Raw genomic sequence first — 22,284 nt, 5'->3', positions numbered from 1 at the left:
AATCCGTTAGACGCGAGCTGCGAGAGTGATTTTCGCTGAGTGAACGAATTGATCTGAGAGACATGTCACTGAATTCATGCTTCTCCATGGGGACGATAAGGTTCGACGTGGAAGGGACCAGGTCTTGCTAGGAGTGCAACGCAGTACAAGCATACGTTCTACTCTAGCCACTTGTGAGATGGAATTGTGGGTTCGTTTTCCGCGGGTGACTGCGCCACAGCAGCCACAGCAGCCACAGCACCCGCGTCATAGGACCAAGAAACCTCCCTGGTCGTCCCTCACACTCTACTCCTACGCTCAGGCGACCGTCAGCCCCTTCTACTCCTCCACATCGCGACCGTTACCATCACTTTGAACAAGGCTACACTGACAGCGCATATCTCGCTCCACCATCATGTGCAGTTCCGACTGTTTCCTGATGCTCCTGAGCGTCCTCTTCCCACCCGTCGGAGGTAGGTTGCCCCCCTCCCCCCCCCCCCCCAGCCCTTTGCCCCAGGCCCCAGGCACCAGGCATCACCCCGCCCCCCAAACACAAATACACTCGACTAACCACCGCGCGCACAGTCTGGGTGAAAAAAGGGCTCTGCAGCGCAGACTCGCTCATCAACCTCGGACTCTGCTGTCTCGGTTTCCTGCCCGGCCTGCTCCACGCCTGGTACGTGATTCTACAGAACCCGGATCCCTACGACGCCTACCAGGCCGTTGCGGCCGACAGCGAGCGCGCCGACACACGCACAACCTACTACGTCATCACGCACGAACAGCCTGTCGCGGGCGCACAAGGACAGCCCAATTATGGGACGCTGGTTGGCGGCGGCAGTCAGCCGAGTAACGGGCAGTTTCCGGGGCAGCAGCAGGGTGGGGTGGTGAATCAGAATCAGCAGCGCAAGGGGGCTGGGGGTGCGCGGGAGGGGGCAGAGGGCAGTTCGAGTGCGCCGGTGGAGCCGCCGCCGACGTATGCGGATGTTATCAAGGGGGATAATAAGGTGCAGCGTCCTTAGAGGGCGAGGTTGGGTGGGCGGGAGTTTTGGTGGTGGGTAGTATTGCTGTGCTTCGATTGCGGATTGTCACCTTTGGCGTCGTGCGGGCCGTTGAGATACATTTACAATAGATTGATTCTTCGCCTGTACACCCAAGTGGAGCCTGAGGGCTATTCGCTTCTCATGCAAATCTATGCTGCACAGCCGACGACTCCATCTCCCATCTACCCTACACTGCCACCAGACACCCGCACACCCCAACAGGGCTCGACATGCCAACTCCAGCCAGGTTGTTAGATGCGATGATATCAAGGTTACGTTGGTCCTATCAAGCTACATACGTACCCCAGACGCACCCACAGTCACCCTACTAAAGTACGGTGGGATACGCTTGGGTTGGGTACTCTACGGGCACCTCCCTGGGAGTTGCTAATTGTCCTCGCCACAATAGACACACATCGTCCTCGCCCTTCCTATCTAGGTATAGCTAGAGTATTAGTGGCTTCGTAGTAATTATAATATATCCTACTACGTACTCTAAGGGGGAGCACGTTTAGAGTATTATGTATTATATATCCCTTACTCTACACTAATCCTAGCCCTACCTTGACCCTTACCCTACTACACCCTTACTCTAGATACCCTAACCCTAGGTATTGATACTTACTTGTACATTTCTTCACACATAAGATACACAGCGCCAAGTGCTAATTTGCCAGGCGGTCAAGGTACCCTAGTAAGGGCGAGGACGATGTGTCTATTGTGGCGAGGACGATGTGTCTATTGTGGCGAGGACGATGTGTCTATTGTGGCGAGGACGATGTGTCTATTGTGGCGAGGACGATGTGTCTATCGTGGCGAGGACGATGTGTCTATTGTGGCGAGGACGATGTGTCTATTGTGGCGAGGACGATGTGTCTATCGTGGCGAGGACAATTAGCAACTCCCCACCTCCCTAGCCAACCACCCAGGAACAACGCCGGCGCAATCAAGCGTTGGTCGCCACGTCAGCCCAGGCCCTAAACACTTCTTGTTTGTTGTCGATCGAGCGCGGCAAGCACGGCCAAGGACGGCCTTGGAAAGGCTTGAATGGTGACGTGGGAGCTTCGCCATTGTTCAAAGTGTCATAGTCCCGTCGTGCCCAGATTCCACTCTAGAATACTCTACCTCCTGTCCTCTCTATCTTCGCCTGCGCTATTCCGACTGCGCCCCCGAGAGAAAGAGAGAAGACTTTGCTGTTGGATTCTAACGAATGGTGGCTGTGACGACGCGCACTGTTCGTTTGGGCGATTGCTTTCCGAATAGGAGGTTGTATTCACTTTCAACCCGGCCCGGGATTTCTTCTCTTCTTTGCCCTTTCTTCTCCTTCTCTGGCACGACAACCTCCGTGCTTCGCAGAGCAATCCACGAGGTAACCAGACTTTGATCTTGCGCGACCTGCAAACTTTGTTGCAACCCTTGTCCTTGCGGATCTCCCTTCCCCAGGATAGTTACAGTCGGTGCGACGGAGGCGCGCTTGTTCATCCAAACATCGGCCCGCCCTTTACCCTTACCCCCATTCCAACGGTTCCTGGCCCCCAAACACTTACCACGAATTACACACGACTACAACTGTTGCCCCCCGAGCTGTCGTATATTTTCTTTGGGCTGTGAAAGTTTGCAGTTGACGCGAGTTGCGATTGGACGTTGTATTCACCAGTGAGAATCTTGGGTAGGCGCAGTTGTCGCGCAATTTACCAAATATGCGTAAGTCAATCTCACCACCTCCTGATGGGATCGAGTTCAGTCTTCCTAGAATGTCTTTCTATGCGCAACATACACTAACTTTTGTCAATGGGTGTAGATACAGTACGAAGGCAGGCACATCGTGTCGCCTCTGGAAGGACAGGAGATGGCGCCTTGAACTACAACCCTTTTGCCCGTCAACGAGGCAGGGAGACACCAACCGACATAGAAAACGACATGTACCGGACACGGTCAGAAGCACACGTCACACCAGAGCTCGAAGCACAGAGGCGACAAGAGGGCAAGGCGGCCGAGGCAGAGTTTCCCAGGCCGGATCATCACAACACCGAACCGACCAGCAGGACGCCTTTTGGCAGCGCACCAAGTACGATTCCGGAATCTTCTGCTGAAAAAGAAACCGCATCAGACAGGAATGGAGTCGGCAAGGATTCGACCGAAGGTAGCACCGTGGTCAGTGCATCTAATGGGCCTACGAAACGGGCGAGGTTCAAGGCCATCTTCAGGAAAGAGCATGGGGAAGATGAAGAGGGCGTAGAGCTTGAGCGTGTCGAGTCGGAGCAGTTGTCGCTTGAAGAGAGGAAGAAAAAGGCGCTCAAGAGAAAGATTCCAGTCGGCGCGCAGATTCGGTTCGTCCTATTCGGAGCGTGGATCAATGTACTACTCATCATGGTTCCCGTTGGTTTTGCCGTCTACTACGCCCGTCTGGAGCCTGTCCCAGTCTTCATCATCAACTTTGTCGCCATCATTCCCCTCGCAGCGATGCTGAGTACCGCAACCGAAGAACTGGCGATTCGAGTGGGCGAGACGCTGGGTGGGCTGCTCAACGCCACGTTTGGAAACGCCGTCGAACTCATCGTGTCGGTCCAGGCGCTGATCAAGAACGAAATCACGATTGTCAAGACCTCGCTCATCGGCAGCATGCTCTCCAACCTCCTGCTCGTCCTCGGCATGTCCTTCTTCCTCGGCGGCATCAACAGACTCGAGCAATTCTTCAACGTGACGGTGGCGCAAACCGCCGCCTCCCTCCTAGCCCTCTGCATCGCCTCCCTCATCATCCCCACCGTCTTCCACAACATGATTGCCGAAGACGCCATCGTCGACGGCGACGCACTCAAGAACCAAGAACTCTCCCGCGGCACCGCCGTCATCCTCCTCGCCGTCTACGCCTGCTATCTCGGCTTCCAACTCAAGACCCACGCAGCCATGTACAACGCACCCAGCCAAAAAGTGCCCAAGCGCAAATCCACAAAAAAGGAAGAAGGCGACGCCGCACGCGGCATCGCCGCCATTGGCGCCGGAACAGCAGCTGCCTCGGGCGGCGGCGTAAACATGCACTCCTTACTCCACACCCCATCCGCCTACGCCAACGCCGACGACGACGAAGACGAATTCGAAACCCCCCAGCTCTCCGTCGTGGGTGCCCTCATCACCCTCGCGCTCTCCACCACCCTCGTCGCCTTTTGCTCCGAATTCATGGTCTCGAGCATCGACGGGCTAACGGCCACGGGCGGCGTATCCACAACCTTTGTCGGACTGATTTTGCTGCCGATTGTGGGCAATGCGGCCGAGCATGCGACGGCGGTGACGGTAGCGATCAAGGACAAGATGGATTTGTCGATTGGAGTGGCGGTGGGGTCGAGTATGCAGATTGCGCTGCTTGTGTTTCCGGTGATTGTGATTTTGGGGTGGATGTTGGGGAAAGATTGTATGACGTTGTATTTTGATACGTTTCAGATTGCGACGTTGTTTGTTTCGGTTTTGTTGGTGAATTATTTGATTCAGGATGGGAAGTCTCGTGAGTTTTTTTTTTCTCCACCTTACCGTTCAACAGCTAACCCCCACAGACTGGCTCGAAGGCATCCTCCTCATGGCAAGCTACATCATCATCGCCCTCGCCGCCTGGTTCTACCCCAACATTGAAGAGGGCCAGTGCTAGACCCCTCCTCCTCTCCCAGGAGTCCCCTACCTCTCATGAGTCCCCCACCTTTTGACCCAATTTCCCCCTCCTTCCTCCTCTTGTTCCTTTTTTCCAACCTCAAACCTTCCTCCGAACGCGTTTTCGGAGGATTTGGGGCGTGTGCGCTTGAGGTGGAGATGCTGGGACGCTTGGGGGCTGATTTTCTTTTGGGTGTATATATTTTTTGGTTGTGAGGGATATGGTATCATGTACGAGTGCGTTGGAGAAGGGAGGATGGAGGTTTGGTTGTGGATATCCACTTTTCTTCCTTTTCTTCCCTTTTCTTCCCCGCCAGCCCTGGCGCTTTTCATGTTCTCTTTCCAGCCTCCACCGCTTTTTAAATTCTGCATGTCGGAGATGTAATTCGTGTGAGTGGCACACACACCCGTCTCCCCGTTTCTCTAGCCGCCTTGGATCTGGGGGTTCGAGCGCTTGGCGATGGGTTGGTTTGGGTTGGGTGTTGGGTGTTGGGTGTTGGTTTATGGTGAGGTAGTTTGTAATCTGGATTTGGCCATGTGGGGTTAGTAATGTCGAGGTAGTTGATGTCGAGGTAGTTGATGTGGAATTAGTTGATGGGATTTAGTTGATGGGATTTAGTTGATGGGAATTAGTTGATGTGGAATTAGTTGATGGGAATTAGTTGATGTGGAGTTGAGTTGATGGGAATTTTTCAAACTCGTATGGACTTGGACTTGGGTGGATGGGAGGGGTGGGCGTGCGTATGGTTTGTGGGAGGCGGGTAGGGATAGTGGAGGGGAACAAGGGGGAACAAGGGAGAGGGGGTTGGGTGTGGATGGGGTCGGATGGGGCATGGATTGCGGTTCGTGGCTGCGGGGTTGTGGTTGGAGATGTAGTTGGAGATGTTACTGTGATGCTGAAAATGTAATCCTGAAAATGCAATCCTGAAAATGTAACCCTGAAAACATGTCTAAAGGCATAATCAGGATAGCCATAGGGAATAGACAGGACTTGGATTCTAGTATTTTGGAGACGGACTCATCTTTTCTTGCAGTCAGCTTCCTAGGCTAGGTCGTGATCTGGGTTGCGAGGGCATGGCGGTTGGGATGGCTGTGTGGTCTCTCTCTCTCTCTCACCCATCCACCCTCTCTCCCGCTCACTCACCTCCCCCAGCCTCCCATATCCCAACTACACAGCCAAAAATGCGCCCCCACCTTACCGTCAATTTCAGACACGGAGTTCAAGTGAGGGTGATGAAGGGTTCGTCCTTTGGTCCAGGTGGATGGGGGATATTTTTACTTCTGCTTCTGCTTCTGCTTCTGCTTCTGCTTCTGCTTCTGCTTCTGCTTCTGCTTCTGTTTTTACTTCATAGCGTTTTTTTACTTCACAGTGTTCTCTGTCTGCTCAACATCCTTGACATCCTCATCATCTGAACCTCATCCCCTCTTCCACTACTCAACTACTCTTGCCCTCTACCCCGTCCCCTCTACTCAACCCACCAACCCACCTTTCCCCAACTCCCCCTCCACCCACTCCCCACACTACCCCTCGCCCAAGCCCAACCGCAAGCTCACCAAGCAAACCGGGGCACCTCTTTTTCCCTCGCGGGTCTGGGTGAGTGAGGCAGTGAGGCAGTGAGGCAGTGCATACGCCATCGTGAGGTAAAGTAAGATAGCGCAGATTGTTTCTTGACTTCACAGCTGATAGTCATGTAGGATCCTGGGTTTCTGAGATTGAGTTGGTGTTGCCGTTTTTTTTTAGTTTTGCAGGATTGAGGGGTACGGAGTACGTTTATGACTACGACTACGACTACGATTACATCTCCATCTCCATCCAAGTCTCCCGCAATCAAAACCCTACATCACAAGGCAAAAGGTCCCAGGAAACAGACTCAGCAAGTCGAATCTGCGTCTACGGCTGACCTCGCCAACACTACTCAAGCGCATATTGCTCCACAGGAAGTCTTACCTTACACAAGCAAGCAAGCAAGCGGGCAACCCCAAACGCCATGCAAGAACAAGACGAAATCCAGCAGTCTGTCGAACACGACGTTGACAGCGCGGACATGGCCACACCCTCACCAATGAGCCAGCATATTCCTTTTCCCTCCTACACGCACGCCAGTACGTCCCGTAATACACAAGGGCGATATTCGACCTCGCAGCACCAAGACGAGATGCACGATGCTCTGTACGAAGAAGCGCCCATGGGTCCTGCGCCAGGGGGACCAGAAGACTCATCCACGCTCTTCGTGTCCGAACGATCGCCTTCAGAACAGCGGGCCACACAACGAGCCCACACAGCCAGACCCAAGACGCCCGCGCACCTACCGTCAACCCACACACATCTGCCCATGCATGCCCGCCCCGCAAACCCAGTTTTGAAAATCGGCGTCTTCCACAAAATCCGCAGCATGCAGGCGAGCGTGCAGAAAAAGCGCGATTTGGCGCTCAAACGCACGCCCGCGCATCCGACCAACATTGACCCAGATAACGAAACCTATCTCGATGCTGTGCTGCAGAACCGGCTGCCGGTGGTGACGGGCGGTGCGCCCTCGGTGGATGAAGATATCATGTCTGATCGGCAGGCGCTTGCAGAGTACCAGAAGAAGAAGCGGTACTACGATGATCTGAGGAGGAATTCGGGCAGCGGCCAGCTGAGTTTCAGACACGATGTTGAGTGGTTACAGATCCAAGGGGCTGAGCGTGCGAGGCGGATGAAGCGGGATCGCGATCTTGCACTGGCGTCTGAGGAAGGTGGGGAACATGGCCAGGTGTTTCCGCAGGTGAGGTCGATGCTACAGATGCACGGGGAGCCGGAGGAGGAGGAAGCTTCAGATCATGACTTCGACTTTGGCCGACCGGGGCCGCGGAAACGCGTGAGACGGGATGGACCTGGCAAGCCGATTTCGATGATTGATGCCGAACTGCAGAGTATGCAGGTGGGCATGGAAGCGCATGAGGAAACTGCGGGGAGGAAGAAGAAGAAGGGCAAAGGTCCTGATGATTCACCGGCTACGTCGAGCCGCGGTAAGACGAAGAACAGAAATCGCAACAGGCCATCCAGAGCCAAGGGTGCAATCAGGGGCAGTCACGGCAAGACAGCAAAAGACAAGCGTGAGCTTGAACGTGCAGCCTTAGAGGCAAGTTCACTCTTCAACTCCAACATCTTCGCACAGCAGGCCGGCCCGGATGCATCGGAGCAGCCATGCTTCACTTCACGCAACAAGCAGAGTGGGTTGAAAGAGCTCATCGCCAGTGTCCCACTGGGCAACCTGAAGAAAGCCAAGAACGAGATGAACATGCTCCTCACCGCGACCAGGGCATTTAATGGCCATGGTTCGGTCAAGCCAATGCCGGAAAACAGTCTCTGGTCGGTGAAAGGCATGAAGACGACTCTGAAACACTATCAGATACTTGGAACTGCGTTTATGCGGCGGCGCGAGACTTCGGCGGAGGAGCCGAGGGGAGGCCTTCTTGCGGATCAGATGGGTCTAGGGAAGACACTAATGATGCTTGGTAAGTGAGTGTTGTAGACACTGACTTGAACTCGTGCTAAACGAATGCTAGCAAACATCGTCAATGGACAGCCACCTCGAGGATCCTCAGAGCTCAAGACAACTTTGCTTGTGGCTAGCCCTGCTCTGCTCAGTCAGTGGAAAAGCGAGTTTGAACAGCATACGGAGCGAAATCTCACAATCTTGCGCTATGGCGCAGGTTATCGCATCGACTCAACAAACCCCGACGAGATCCTGAGTGGCCACGACATCATCTTGACCAGCTACACAGAGGTCATGCGATCGTATCCGAAAAATGATCCGCCCATTGAATGTCAAACAGCAGAGCAGAAGATTGCATGGTGGAAAGAAGTGTACGAGACACAGAGGGGCGTCCTCCATCGAATGCGGTTCCTCCGCGTCGTACTCGACGAAGCCCAGGCAATCAAGAACCACATGGGTCGCACGTCAATCGCTTGTCGTGCCCTCATGGCGACGCACAAATGGGCACTCAGCGGGACTCCTATTCTGAACAGCCTGACAGAACTATACCCATATTTTAAATTTCTCGGTGTTCCTCACACGGGCAGTTTTAAAATCTTCAAACACAACTACTGCGATAACAAGGATCCGGAGAATACCGAGCGTCTGCTTGTTCGCCTTTCCCAATTTATGATGCGGCGAACTCATGCGGATGAGATGTTTGGGGCTCCGATTTTAAAACTTCCGCAGGCAGATCAGCATACGTATTGGTGCGAGTTCAATCCGGTCGAACGCTGCATCTACGAGATCGTCCAGAGGAGGTTTACCAAGAGGATCAATATGTGGTCGCAGCAGAACGTACTGGAGAAGTCTTACTCGAATGCGTTGGTGTAAGTGCCACGACTCTCGTCATGTGATACTCAGCTACTAATAGAGACAGGATGCTCCTGCGACTTCGTCAGCTTACTTCACATGTTCTCATGCTCCAGTTTGTCATGCGAGATTTACTGGAGCGTGAAGACATTGAGTGCATCAAGGAGATTACTCAGGAACACTCTGCAGACACGACTACCCAGTCTGGCAAAACCATCCTTGCCATCCGCAAGCAGCTCGATGCGCATGCAATCGTGGCGAGAAAGAAGCGTCTCGCTGCTGGGCGAGAGTACAACGACGACTGTGTTCCTGAAGACGAGGATGGTGAAGACGGTGAAGACAGGCTGGCTACCGACGATGAACACGCATCAGCGGAAGAGGACGGAGAACCCTCCTCGCAACGAAGTCATCCACACAACTACGTTTCCGGGGGGAAATTCGGCAAAGAATACAATTTCAAGCCCTTCCTACGGAGTCTTGAGACGGGTGACAGCTGGGAAAAGGCAAAGAAGAAATCGAGGTGCGGGTGGTGCTCCAAGCAGCCCAGAAGTCCATGGATAACCTCCTGTGGCCATTTGATCTGCAACAAACCATGTCTGGAGCAGTCACACCTGGCAGCCGCTGAAGAGGAAAGGCAGCATGGGCCGTGCAAAGCTTGTGGTGTTACTCCAAGCTACATCCACCCATGTGATCCCGACGAATTTGATACGCCAGAGGCCGTGGCGCAAGGTACCCGTTCAAAGGCGAGGAGGAAGAAGAATAGCCAACAGGTTTGTGCCGGGCAGGAAGATATCGCAAAAGATTGGCTGGTTGCCCAGGGCGATGACGTGCTTCCGTCGGCGAAGACGATTGCCATCAAAGCGCAGATTATGAATTGGACTAGAAAGAACCCCCAGGTGAAGATTATCATCTACACACAGTTTCTAGCAATGTAAGTTGTGACGCTCCAAGGCCTGGAGAAAGTTTGCTGACTTTGATTAGGATTAGTATATTGGCGAGGATCTGCCATAACGAGAAATGGAAGATTGAGCAGGTGTGTGGCTGTTCTGGTCCCTTTGTGGCTAGGGCCTGTGTATGTTGACTTGAACTGCAGTACCATGGAGGCATGACCCTGCACGCTCGCGACAAAGCCATCGCCTCATTTGCCGAAGATCCAGATATCCGAATCATGCTGGCTTCCCTCCGGTGCGGTGGCTGTAAATGATCCCACTTGATATTCGTTTTTGCTGCTGCTGCTAATGTTGAAATAGTGGGACTCAACTTGACCATGGCCTCCAAGGTCATCATGATGGATCCCTGGTGGAACTCGGCATCTGAGCAGCAGGCCTTTTGTCGGGTATTCCGCATTGGCCAGCTGGAAGAGACGTCGATGAGCAGACTTTGTGTCAACAATACAGTCGACAAGCAACTTATTGCTATGCAGGAGCGCAAGGACGCGGAGATCAAGTCGGTCATGGAAAATGACGGAAAGAAGGTGTCCAGGTGAGTTTGCTGCCGAGAAGCTTTAGTTTTGTCGCTCTGGAGATGGTGGGTTGGCTGACGCTGAGTTAGGATGACGATTCGCGATTTGATGAAGCTGTTTGGCAACTTGGAGGAGGATGCAGAGGGGAGGCCATTCATCATGGTGGATAACCCGGATCCGCGTGGTGGGTACAGGGCGGATCGTGATGACGAGGGTTATGCGGACGATTTTTAGAGTTACTCTGGTAGGGATGATGGATGAGGTTGCTTGTGGGGTCCATGGCGAATCTGGTCAGCGAGACAAGATTTCTCTGATGTCCTGGGTTTGGATGGCGATGGATGGATGGCACACTCTCTAGAGTATCTTGATGCATTTTGTTTCTGTTTGTTTTCTTCTTGGCCACATGAGGTTGGAAAGCCATTGGTGGCAGGTGTCGCTGAGAGGAATAAGAGCGACAAGGGCCAAACCTTGTCTAGCTGCGATTCCTCTACCTATTGGCTTGGACGGCAGTCAGTGGACGGCAGAGCAGTGGCAAAGCGCAGTCAGACGCATTGTTTGGAAAGACATGGGTGACGAGGGGCTGAGTGGTTGAGTGGTTGAGGGGTTGAGTGGTTGAGGGGTTGAGTGGTTGAGGGGTTGAGTGGTTGAGGGGTTGAGGGGGGGATGGATATCAGAATAGCCGTGGGATGGGATAGGGTAGAAGAGGAGAGGAGAGGAGAGGAGAGGAGAGGTTCAGTGCCATGAAGAGTATGGCGGCGATAAGGGCAACGCCCCACGGCCAATCACACGTGAGACGAAAGCAAGCCAGCTGGGAGGAACCGATCGTGCCCTTGACGTCTTAAGCCCAATTGTCTTGTCTTTCTTCTTCGACTGCTATCGCCCGCGCCATTTGTCTTTCTTTGGGACGCCATGTTGAGTGCCCTACTTCGCGCCTTGAACCACACCCGCTGCTTCGCCCTCGCTGCTGATTAAGGTGCCTTTGCTTTGCCAGGCAGGGCAGGCAAGCAGATAGGCAGGCAGTTCTGGCTGGAGGTTGTTGTCGTCACCTTCATCATCGTCGTCGTCGTCGTCGTCGTCGTCGTCGTCGTTCGTCATCTGTCTCGAAAGTCGAGAGCACACGCCCGCTCCCCCCCCCCCTTCCCCACCGCCATACCGGTATTCCCCCCACCCCACACCCCCCTCCCCCCCATGCCCCCCGTCCCCCACATGTCGCATTTCCGGCCTCCTTCTCAGCCTGCCATGGACAACACCACTGCCTCAGCCACCGGCAGCAGCGAGCCGCGCGCCGCTCCTCTCGTCGATTCATCTGCAAAGAAAGGGCGACGGGGCAAGAGGAGCGCAGAGAGCGAAGAGTCAAAGAAGCGGCGATGCATCTCGTCAGCGTGTGTGCCGTGCAGGAAGCGCAAGAGCAAGGTACGTACCATGGGTAATAGGTACCGGTATATACCTACCTACCGCATGCAACTTGATCTCTTGGCTTCTTCAACCGTGCTACCGTACTGTCACTTACCTGTCTGTCTGGCATCTGCTTTCTCCGAGGAGCAGCAGAGCGCCAGCTGATCTGCGCGGGAGACCACGTGCTGACATGGTATCTAGTGTGACGGAACAACACCGGCATGGTAAGGCACTCCCTTGGTGATGCCCCCTCGAGCAGGTAGCGACGTGTAGAACGACCGCATAGAGCATTACTGACACCGATACGCCCATGTCGCAGTTCAGCTTGCGCCGCCGTGTACAACACGCAATGCATCTACGACCCCAACTCAGACCACCGCCGCAAGGGCGTCTACAAAAAGGACATGGACAGTCTGAAGACGCGCGACTCGACTCTGCACACCCTCATACAGGCCATCCTCAACTACCCAGAGGATGATGTTGCCGAACTCGTCCAGCAGATACGCACATGCGAGAGCTTGGATACGGTCGCCGAGGCCATTATTGCAAAAGAAAATGGCGAAGAGGAGGAAGACGAGCCCATCAGCCCCATGTCCACGCCCGCCATGGCTGCAGCGAATGCCACCTTTGAGAGTCAGCTGAGCGGGAAGATGGGGGAGCTGCGCCTCGAGGACGGCTCCACCAGGTACATTGGGGGAACATCGCATCTCATATACCTGGGCAATGGCAGCGACGCGCCAGAATCGCCAGACACGTACCCAGACGATGCCTACGCGCAGATAGAGGATCCCTTCTGCTCATGGACCACTGTGACCTCTGATCCAGAGCTCGTGCAGCATCTCATCAGCATGTATTTTTGCTGGCACTACAGCTTCTTCACAACATTGTCCAAGAACCTCTTTCTGCAAGAATTCAGACTAGGCAAGCCGGCACCTGGCTCGTCAAGAAAGATGCACTACTGCACCCCCTTATTAGTCAATGCAATGCTAGCGCTTGGCTGCCACTTCACCTCGTGGCCTGCAGCGAGAGCGGTTCGAGACGACTCAGCGACGGCAGGAGACCACTTTTTCAAGGAAGCCAAGAGGCTGATAATGGAGGGCGATCTGCACGAGGTGCCAGATTTGGCCACCGTACAGGCCCTGGCATTGATGTCAGTACGAGAGGCTGGCTGTGGGCGAGAGGCCAAAGGTTGGGTATATAGTGGCATGTCGTTCCGCATGGCCTGTGACCTTGGTCTCAACCTCGGAATGCACAGCAAAGATGCAATCGAGGAGAGGGAAGAGGATGCGCGGAGAATCACCTTCTGGGGCTGCTTTTTGTTCGACAAGTGCTGGAGCAATTACCTAGGACGCATGCCACAGCTACCGAACACCATACTCACGGTCCCCAAGTTTGACGTCTTTCCCATCGAGGACGCCGAAACGTGGAGCGCAGTGACGGACTCTGGCATCAGCCAAGCACACTCCCAGCCAAGTCGGACGAGAGCCATTGCGCTTCAAATCTCGAAACTCTGCGAAATATCCAGCGACCTGATGAACTTCTTCTACAACCCCATCGACATTGACAAAACCAAGGGCAAACAGGCAGAGCTGAAGAAGCTGAGTGAGATACACATGCGACTTGAGACGTGGAGAAGAGAGCTGCCCAAAGAGTTGGAGCCCAAGGAAGGAGGTCTGCCGCACATGCTAGTCATGCAGTAAGTCATAGATGGTGAAGGAGTGAGTTGTCACTAACGTGAAACAGTATGTTCTTCCAGCTACTCTACATTCACCTTTTCCGCCCGTTTCTCAAGTACAACCCCAACAATTCCCCTCTCCCGTCACATGTCTCCCCTCGAAAGCTCTGTACACAAGCAGCGGCAATGATCTCAAAGCTTCTTCGACTCTACAAACGATCACATGGCCTGAGACAAATATGTAATATTTGCGTATATATCGCGCACTCGGCCTGTACTATACATCTTCTCAATCTCCCAGAAAAGAATGCTAAACGCGACATCATCCACGGTGTCAAACATCTCGAGGAAATTGCGGAAGGCTGGCTTTGCGCTAGAAGGACTCTTGGCATCTTGAGCGTCCTTGCGAAAAGATGGAATGTCGAGCTACCAGAAGAAGCTGCTGCAGTACTACTTCGCACCGATCAAAAGTTTGGTCCGTGGAATGAAATTACTACACCAAAGGCCAACCGGGAGGCTGCGCCTCTATTGGATCAGCAAGCGTCTCCAACAGATCATGCTTCGCCATCACTTCAACCCTATAGCATGAACTTGGCCAACATGACATCACCTCAGTTTTTCAGTCAATCAGGTCCGAATAGCGGGGCCTCTCTGGGCACTGACTCTTTTACACGCTCTTGCGATACCCACTCTTTGCCTCCTTCTGACGAAAACGCACTCGCATACCGGCGGTCCCAGCATCACTCTGCAACACCACAGACTTCTGCCATGACTCCAGCTACCCCAGCTTCCACGCATGGCCGCCAGTCAGTGGATGGGGGTACGACTGCAGGGAATTCCCCCAGTCAGCTGTTTGGTGGCGTCGACCAGTTACTCAGAGAAGGCCAAGACTGGATATACCGTGATCAGACACAACTAGCTTCTGGCTTCGAGAACTGGAACCCCCAGAGCATCGACGATATCGCGTCATGGTCCACCAGCACTGCCTCACTAGCAAATAGGTACCCGGTCTCCGGTAATTCCGTGGATGTGAATGGCGGCGGGCCTGTTGGCGGTAGTTTGGACGGGTTTCCAGCCATGAGCGGAAACCTAAACCTGAACGGTGTCAGCGGCATTAACGGAATGGGAATTCCGCCAGGCTTTCCTTATGACGAGCGAACGTGGTACGAGTATCAATGAGCCAAGGGTATCCACGCTTGTGGCCTGACTCCATGTATGTGTTGATCGTTCTGTAATTACTGATTGTTTCACCTGACAAAGCATGAGCGCTACACTGCGACGAAGCAGCGAGAATAGAACAAAGTTCGAATTACTCAGGGCCATGACGTTGGCTTGTCGATCTCCGCACTGCATTAGGCAGAAGCTGACGAACGCATTGGGCATAAGCTAACAAAACGCATTGAGCAAACGCGACAAACGTGTGGGGAACGAGTACAAGAACAAAATATCCGGATCTCTGCGGCAAATCGCTTCCTCCCGTCCCGACAAATTTCCGATCAGCCCAGGACCCTGTTTCGGTTCGCTCCTAGACGTCTCAATGGTCAACCACCTATGCGTTCCTGACTACTCCATCTCGGCTTACTTGTCTACCAACGTGCGCCACAACTCGTACTCGAACAACATTCCTTTTCCCTCGACTGTCCACGAAACGTCCGATTCCGAGTTTTCTGCCAAATGCTAGCCAAGCCACCATATCAAAACACTATTTCTGGACACTTGCGACGGCACATCTACTTGGGGCGATGGTCTCTGAAACTACTCTACTCCACTACCGGTGCTGCGTCAGGTCCAGATGCTTAGAATGATGAGACTACAAGGTGTACGAGTGTTGTACGAGTGGCGTTGTGGGCTGGCAGCGATCCCATCTTGGCCCAAGCGTGTTTTGGACGTGAGCAGGAGTGGTCGGGAGTGGAAAGAGAAGGAGAGCCTCGAAATAGTTACTTGGTGTTACCACAACACCAGTGATACTGGAGAAGAGAGGGAAAGAGTTGCGAAAGTATGTCTGAGACGAGACATGGTGATGGGCTTGCAATGACGACGCATGGCGTACGGACTTTGGATTCTGGCACGGTTGTGGGATACTGGGTACGACCATCACGCTTGGTGTTGAACACTCCCCGTACAAGTCCACCACCTGTCCAACATGATAAATAGCTGCCCAAACAGCCTGCCATCTTCATTCCAGAGCATCACTTTCATCATCATCCTCTTTCACTCTTCACACATCTTTCCAATCCACAGTCCACCTCACAAACCAACATAAAAAAACCCAAAAAACCCAACAACTCCAAAAAGTCTTAAGAAGCAATCATGCTTTCCAAAGCCACCATCCTTTCTATCCTCCTCTTCACCACCTCCTCCACCCTCGCCCTCCCGAGACCTCAGGGTGCCAATATCACCGAGCTCGTCGAACGCGATTCTCAGGCCGGTGGCGCCAATGGAAGGAACACGATTCGCCGTGACGTCCCAGTCGTGCTCGATGAGGCTGAGCTGATTGACGTTGCCGAGCTGGTTGAGAAGCGCCAGACTGCTGAAGCCAAACCTGCGCCAACCCAGCCAGCTCCAATCCGGCAATCTGCTGAAGTCCGACCTGCGCCAACCCGGCCAGCTAAGCGCGATCTTGAGAGGCGCCAGACTGCTGAAGCCAAACCCGCGCCAACCAAGCCAGCTCCAATCCGGCAATCTGCTGAAGTCCGACCTGCGCCCACCCAGCCAGCTAAGCGCGATCTTGAGAGGCGCAGCTTGAAGTCAGTCTATTGAAGTCCGGCCAACTGCTGAAGTCCGACAGTCTGCTGAAGTCCAGCCAACTGCTGAAGTCCGGCCCGCGCCATCACAGCAGGCAAAGCGCAATGTTGAGAGGCGTCAGGCTCCTGAACCTACTCCTGCACCCCAACCTACTCCTGCACCCCAACCTAATCCTGCACCCCAACCTACCCCTGCACCCCAACCTACTCCTGTCATTGCAGCTTGAGCAACTCAGCCTGGGTCCTCCTTGGTAGATGCGCCCCTGCTAAGAGCCTGTGCCGGTGCTGCTGCTTCTCCTGGTCATCGTTCTTATTGTGAGAGTGGTATTGGTTCAGCTTTGGGCAACTTGAATGGATGGAATCGAATCGATGGATGGGAAGTGACAGATGAAAGTTGAGGGTCAAAATTGGGGGCTGTTGTACTACATGTGTTGCACAAGTTGGTTGTCCTTTTCTTTTTAGTTTTGGGTTTGAATACAAGTGTCGCTCTTTATATTTTATGGGTCCTGCTTTGGCTATGTGATGTGTGAAATATGATACATGATGTGTCTTGTGTAGTTTCTTCTTCTCTTTTGCCATTGCCATTGGGATTTTGACAAGGACAGGGTTGTGAGGTCGGCGTATCACTACCATTGCTGAGGATCAAACGGCTTGAAACGGGAAAGAATGGAACGGGCAGCGAGATTTCATAGTAACACTTGTCTTTTAAGTCGTCCCCTTCCATATATTATAAATCTCTATCCCAACCTCCACATTCCTGCCACGGCGTATACATCTCCCGCTGCCTACACGCCTCCCGCGCACACAAGTTTACACAGTAATTCCACTGTGATATCACACCACTCTTGATCCAAGAACATATTTTTCCTCTCCCCACATCCCTCTACACCCCTGCCTTCCAGACGGCGGTAACGGACGCGGTGCCTATATACATATATACCTGTCAGCCACGTCTCTCTACAAGTAGCAACGTGCACAGTATCCGTGGTATTCTGACAAGTACCTACGAAACAGTGGATATGATGGGAAAGGGCAGAGACATACAGGTCCTGGCACCAAGGGCCAGAAAACTTTGGTGTGGTGGGGGTTGGGGGGCATGGTGGGGTGGTATGGCGGGGTGTGAGTGTGTTGGTGTGGGTGTAGATGGGTGTAAATGTAGAAGGAAAAAAAAAACTACCAAATCGATACAGGAAATTATAACCCCAACATGAACACTCCCATCCAACCCCCGATAACACATACAACACACAAAACCAACCCCGTCCCTATAATCCGTCCTGGAAAATCTCCCGCCCCACACTGACACAACAATACGTAGCCCACATCCTCACACCCACGAGCCACTGCCTGCACCGCGGTTATGAATGAATGAAAACTTGTTCCCAGTCTTGGTCTTGAGTATTGATAATATTGTTTATCGCGTATTGCTTATTGCCTATTCCCCCAAAGAAACCCGCCTACTCGGGATCACCAGTACACAGTCGATACAATTTTCAAGCAATCTTGGCCGCATCTGTATATGCGTTCCGTTTATACTCTTGCGTTTGGTAAAGTTCAAATGCATTGTGCAAGTGCTGGATGTGACGGGAAGCTTTACGCGTGGGAATATCGATGCGAGTTCTTTGAGCCTGGACGGCGGGAGAGGGGGGGGGGGGTGTTTGTGCTGGGTGGTCTGGGCGTGGTTTGGGGATAAAGAATACTTTGGCTTGGCGCGGGTATGGTGGGATAAAGAATGAGTGGTGCTATGGTTGTTGTTGAGAGAGCTTTTTTTTGCTACCGTAGTGGAGGGAGATTTTCTGGGGGGTAAAGGGTATAAAAGGAATGATATAATTTTGTATATTTGAAGCAATCTAAATACATACACATCGATTACTCGTACTATCTCGTGCTAACTAGCGTAAATTATATTGGATTAAATTCTAGTACTGACTGTAAAGAGTCGTTGCAGTAGGACAAAGACTACGACTGTAAAGAGTCGTTGCAGTAGGACAAAGACTACGACTGTAACGCTAACGCTAATAACAATGGTAGCGGCGATACCATCCCACTATTACCTCCCTCGACTCGACTCGACTCACAGGACCAAATTGCCGCGCGAGGAGAAGTCCAGTCTTATGGATGACTTAATGGCTATAACACAATCATACACTCACCTCCAACATCAACACAATACAACCACCCTGCTATCACACAAACCCAACCCAACCCAACACAACACCCCCATCTCCCCACAACCAGATAACGTACCAGAAGAAATAATTTCATATTCAAGAGTAGCGTGTATATTCCATAAGTAGTTCCATCTGTATATCTGTACGTCTTGCGTGTCCCTTGCATGTGCTACAATCTGTCTGTCTGTTTGGTTTGTTTGTATACGAAACCGCCTCTGCTTCCTTCGCGAATACATTTACAGTGCCTGAATCTCTGGGGAGGATTGTGGGTTGGGTTGGGTTGAGTCGAGTTGAGATGAAAATCTGTAAACTTAAACCTCGAAAACTTCCATCTTGAAATCATTCACCCGGGGCGCCTCCGCACAAGCAAGAAGGCCCCCCTCATACACATGCCATTTTATTCACCTGCTCAAACCCCAAATCCAGACTGTACACACACACGCACACGCACGTCTGTACATCCCCATCTTCAAACCCGTGCGGGAAAGAAAACTCCACATCGACATCGACATCCACACGCGCCCCTACACTCCGCCCACAGCTCCCACAAAATGCCCAGCCAGCCAGAAAGCCAGCCAGCCAGAAAAAAAGAGAAAAAAAAAGAAACCCCATCACAACGCCAAGACATGCAAGAAATCTCCCCTCAAACCCTGCATCAACTTATATAAAAAGCGAAGAGAAAAAACAACAACAACTGTACAGAACAAAGTAAAACGGGAGTCCGCACTCCCAGTCCAGTCCAGCCCAGCCCAGCGTCAAAGTGTGCATTGGTTTCAAGAGCGGAAAGCTAGAGGAAGAGCAGAGAGAGAGCAGCGAAAGAGAGAGAGAGAGTGACGAAAAGAGAAGAGGCAAAAGAAGCCTGAGTGAAAAACGCCGGTGAGTAAATGCGAGTTGAAAAAAAAAGTAAAATGGATGAGCGGGCGGCGGGAACGGGGGACTGGAGGTGGTGGTGGTGGTGTGAGAATGAGTGGACGACAAACACAACACTTCTTCCTCTTCATCCCTCTTGAAGCCCTGACCCCTGACTCCCAACCCCCACTCCAAAAAGATCTCAGATCTCAGATCGCAGATCTCAAATCCAACCCCACCTTCCCCCACTTCATCTCCATCCCAGCAGAAAAAAAAATAGATCCACCCACCCCATCATGAATCATAGATCATCGTCATCCAGCGCAATAGCCTCGGGATTCACGGGCGCATCCTCAGTCTTGATATTACCCGCAAGACCCGTCGAGGCCGCCACAAAGCCCGCTGGGGCGCGAGCCTGGCGTTCGAGCGCAGCCATTGCGTCTTCACTGGGGGGGTCGGCATCTGGGTTGGAGTCGGTGGTGGTTGGGTTTCCGTTGGCTTGGCCGCGGGCGAGGGCTTGGGAGGCGATGAAGTTGACGTCGGTGCTGGGGGAGTGTTAGTGTGAATTTTGTTTGACATGGATGTGTTTATGGAATAAAGGAAAAAAGGGAAAAGGGAGAAAACATACTTGTACTGAGCCTGGACACTGCGCTTGATACGTAGCATCTCCTTGTACGTGTCCTCGTTGCCATGCTGGACTTCAAACGACTCCCACTTCTTCCAGAACTCGGGGCTCGTGCGCGGGTCGCAAAATTGGCTAGCATGACCATAAATGGCGCGAGCGCGGTCGATTTCGCCCAGGCGACGCTCCATTTCGGCGAATTTCAGACACATTTCCTTGGCCTCGGCGTCGGGGAGGGCGGTGATGGCGCGCTCATAAATGGGACGGGTAGAGGTGAGACCAAAGTTGGAGGCCGACTTGGTGATGTAAAAGTTGAACATTTCCAGGCGGTCTTCGTCGGCAACCGCGCGCGTGGCTCGCTCGTAGATGCGCATGGCGTGACGGGCTAGGCCGCGGTCTTCTTCCAAGGCGCCATACATGAGGTAGAGTACCTTTGCGAATTTTGGCGGGCAATCTTCCACGGCTTGCTCGAACAGGTCTCGTAGCCGCTCCATGCCAATCTTTCGGTCGACGGCTTTGGTGAGGTAGAGGTTCCAGATCTCGAAAGCGACAGGGTAGCTGAACAGGTCGAGACCACGCTCGTATACCTTGAAGCAGTCCTCAAAGTACTTGTTCTCCTCCAACAAGTTGGCATAATTGACAATGGTCTGCGGCGTCGCGATGCGCAGCTCGAATATCCTTTCATACACCTTCTTCGTCTCTTCCAGGGTGCTCACACTCTCGACGAGATCGACGTAGAAACTCCATAGCTTCCAGCTCTTGTGCACGCGCTGCTGCGGTGACAAGGACTCGTCAAAGTAGTCGACATTGGACCGCTTGGGTGCTTGTGTAGCCTTGGCCATGATTTCCACGGCCTTGTCAAAGTTTTCGTTGCGGAGCTCCATCTCCGCCCACTCACACCACATCTCCGCGAGTTCGGCTACCGACTTGAACGGTACCTTGACTGCCTTCTCCATGATGATGCGGGCATTCTTGAGATCTCCGCCTGCTTCGTACAGCTTGGCGTAGTTTGTCCAAAGCTCGTGGAATTTGCCCACTGCCTTTTTGGGGTGGATGGCGGCAATGGCATCCGTATAGGTCTGGACGACCTCCTTCTTGTTGTCGCCCCACAGTGCCACGCGCTTCTCCCATTCGATGACATTGTGTGGATTCTGGCGCAGCATGACATCGTTCAGCAGAAAGGGCCGCCGTTGCATTAGCGACTCGAAACGGACCATGCGGATGTCGAGATCTGCATCTGCTGCATCATCGATTGTCCCTTTTTCGGACCGAGTTGCGGCCTCATTTAGTTTGATGCCAATCATCGTCTCCTCGGCCTCGACATAGGTATCAAAGACGACGGAGAAGTCGCGTACTGTCATGACGGTAGTCACGCCCTCTTCGAACACGTCTCGCGCCTTTTCGTACTCGCCCTTGTGCATCCAGTAGCGTGCCAATCCGACCCACAGCAGTCCTCGCTGGTCAGGGAACTTGGCGATGCCACTCTGGATCATCTTCTCCACGTCAATGCCACTGTCGTCGCTCGTATCAATCTCCTTGGCGTGGTCGATGATGAGGTCCATCATTTCGGTCCAGAACTGAAAGGGCCCTTTTGCTTCCTTGCTCTTGAAACGCGGATTGTCGAGGATTTCCATGTACTTTTTGACGGCCTCGGTGTACTTGCGCATGTCCTTGAGCAGCTCGATGAAGTCCTCGGTGTCTTCGGGGTGGATCTGGACGTAGCGTCGCCATATGCGCACGGCAGTCTCGCCCGAGGCAGAGCTCGCAAAGGGGCGGTAGAGGGCCCAGATGCGGTTATGCTGGGTCAGAGGCAGGGCACGGAGGGCGCGGTCAAAGGTGCGGCGGGTCTTGGTGACCATGGGCTGCTGCATGAGGAAGTGCAGGTACATTTCCCAGATGCGCGGCATCTTGTTCAGCAGGACCAGAGCACGCTCAAACAGGGCGTTGACCTTGGCATACTGGGCTGCAAACTTGGCCGGATTCTTCTTGGAGAGGTGACGGATGCGCAGCTCAAGGTAGAGCTTCCAGAGCTTGTAGGAGCGCGGCAGGACGGTGACGGCGCGCTCGAGGACGAAGGCCTGCTCCAAGACGGTGCCACGTGATTTTTTGAAGCTGTAGTAGTCGAGCCACGGCTTGACGCTGCCCGAATTGCGCTGGATGTCCTGCTCGTACGCGACGTCCTGGTCGGTGATGAGGAAGAGGTCGGCCGAACGATCCATCTTGCGCTTGCTGGGCCGCGAGAGGCTGGCCGTGACGGTGCGGAGGAGTTCGCCGGGCATGATGGCGGCGACGAGGACGACGAGGACGACGAGGACGGCAGCAGCAGCAGCAGCAGCAGCAGCAGCTGGAGAGAAGGAGGAGGAGGGGGAGAGGG

The 22,284-nt window shown here is 53.4% G+C and overlaps 12 protein-coding genes across 12 annotated transcripts; 7 read left to right on the top strand and 5 right to left on the bottom strand.

The window, feature by feature from the left end:
- Positions 1-394: 394 nt before the first annotated feature.
- IAQ61_003701 (uncharacterized protein) lies at positions 395-1,001 on the top strand (the record flags this gene model as incomplete). The annotated part of the gene is made up of 2 exons (XM_003837213.2): positions 395-452; positions 565-1,001. 2 exons carry the CDS (start codon positions 395-397, stop codon positions 999-1,001), a joined length of 495 nt encoding a protein of 164 aa, XP_003837261.2.
- A 1,224-nt stretch (positions 1,002-2,225) lies between these two features.
- On the bottom strand, positions 2,226-2,504 carry IAQ61_003700 (uncharacterized protein; the record flags this gene model as incomplete). Its single annotated transcript, XM_066096068.1, has 1 exon — positions 2,226-2,504. The coding sequence occupies one exon, from the start codon at positions 2,502-2,504 to the stop codon at positions 2,226-2,228; it is 279 nt and encodes a 92-aa protein (XP_065953944.1).
- Positions 2,505-2,813: 309 nt separating this feature from the next.
- Positions 2,814-4,662, top strand: IAQ61_003699 (uncharacterized protein; the record flags this gene model as incomplete). The annotated part of the gene is made up of 2 exons (XM_003837212.2): positions 2,814-4,521; positions 4,571-4,662. The coding sequence occupies 2 exons, from the start codon at positions 2,814-2,816 to the stop codon at positions 4,660-4,662; spliced, it is 1,800 nt and encodes a 599-aa protein (XP_003837260.2).
- Positions 4,663-6,649: 1,987 nt separating this feature from the next.
- On the top strand, positions 6,650-8,167 carry IAQ61_003698 (uncharacterized protein; the record flags this gene model as incomplete). The annotated part of the gene is made up of 1 exon (XM_066096067.1): positions 6,650-8,167. The coding sequence occupies one exon, from the start codon at positions 6,650-6,652 to the stop codon at positions 8,165-8,167; it is 1,518 nt and encodes a 505-aa protein (XP_065953943.1).
- A 36-nt stretch (positions 8,168-8,203) lies between these two features.
- On the top strand, positions 8,204-9,013 carry IAQ61_003697 (uncharacterized protein; the record flags this gene model as incomplete). Its single annotated transcript, XM_066096066.1, has 1 exon — positions 8,204-9,013. One exon carries the CDS (start codon positions 8,204-8,206, stop codon positions 9,011-9,013), a length of 810 nt encoding a protein of 269 aa, XP_065953942.1.
- Positions 9,014-9,060: 47 nt separating this feature from the next.
- Positions 9,061-9,927, top strand: IAQ61_003696 (uncharacterized protein; the record flags this gene model as incomplete). Its single annotated transcript, XM_066096065.1, has 1 exon — positions 9,061-9,927. One exon carries the CDS (start codon positions 9,061-9,063, stop codon positions 9,925-9,927), a length of 867 nt encoding a protein of 288 aa, XP_065953941.1.
- IAQ61_003695 (uncharacterized protein) lies at positions 9,899-10,339 on the bottom strand (the record flags this gene model as incomplete). The annotated part of the gene is made up of 1 exon (XM_066096064.1): positions 9,899-10,339. One exon carries the CDS (start codon positions 10,337-10,339, stop codon positions 9,899-9,901), a length of 441 nt encoding a protein of 146 aa, XP_065953940.1.
- Positions 10,340-10,611: 272 nt separating this feature from the next.
- IAQ61_003694 (uncharacterized protein) lies at positions 10,612-10,827 on the bottom strand (the record flags this gene model as incomplete). Its single annotated transcript, XM_066096063.1, has 1 exon — positions 10,612-10,827. One exon carries the CDS (start codon positions 10,825-10,827, stop codon positions 10,612-10,614), a length of 216 nt encoding a protein of 71 aa, XP_065953939.1.
- A 548-nt stretch (positions 10,828-11,375) lies between these two features.
- IAQ61_003693 (uncharacterized protein) lies at positions 11,376-11,549 on the bottom strand (the record flags this gene model as incomplete). Its single annotated transcript, XM_066096062.1, has 1 exon — positions 11,376-11,549. The coding sequence occupies one exon, from the start codon at positions 11,547-11,549 to the stop codon at positions 11,376-11,378; it is 174 nt and encodes a 57-aa protein (XP_065953938.1).
- Positions 11,550-11,642: 93 nt separating this feature from the next.
- NIT4 (Nitrogen assimilation transcription factor nit-4) lies at positions 11,643-14,703 on the top strand (the record flags this gene model as incomplete). The annotated part of the gene is made up of 4 exons (XM_066096061.1): positions 11,643-11,867; positions 12,051-12,073; positions 12,169-13,545; positions 13,593-14,703. The coding sequence occupies 4 exons, from the start codon at positions 11,643-11,645 to the stop codon at positions 14,701-14,703; spliced, it is 2,736 nt and encodes a 911-aa protein (XP_065953937.1).
- Positions 14,704-15,834: 1,131 nt separating this feature from the next.
- On the top strand, positions 15,835-16,284 carry IAQ61_003691 (uncharacterized protein; the record flags this gene model as incomplete). The annotated part of the gene is made up of 1 exon (XM_003837205.2): positions 15,835-16,284. The coding sequence occupies one exon, from the start codon at positions 15,835-15,837 to the stop codon at positions 16,282-16,284; it is 450 nt and encodes a 149-aa protein (XP_003837253.2).
- Positions 16,285-18,129: 1,845 nt separating this feature from the next.
- SYF1 (pre-mRNA-splicing factor syf1) lies at positions 18,130-22,250 on the bottom strand. Its single transcript, XM_066096060.1, has 2 exons — positions 19,917-22,250; positions 18,130-19,833 (listed from the first exon to the last, which is right to left on the bottom strand). Exons 1-2 carry the CDS (start codon positions 22,187-22,189, stop codon positions 19,590-19,592), a joined length of 2,517 nt encoding a protein of 838 aa, XP_065953936.1. The 5' UTR covers positions 22,190-22,250; the 3' UTR covers positions 18,130-19,589.
- Positions 22,251-22,284: the final 34 nt, after the last annotated feature.

This window comes from Plenodomus lingam (assembly GCF_022343315.1).
Source record: "Plenodomus lingam strain CAN1 chromosome Unknown contig_18, whole genome shotgun sequence".
Lineage (NCBI taxonomy): Eukaryota > Fungi > Ascomycota > Dothideomycetes > Pleosporales > Leptosphaeriaceae > Plenodomus > Plenodomus lingam.
The sequence above is the reverse complement of the archived record's forward strand: the minus strand, read 5'-3'. Positions and strand labels throughout refer to the sequence as shown.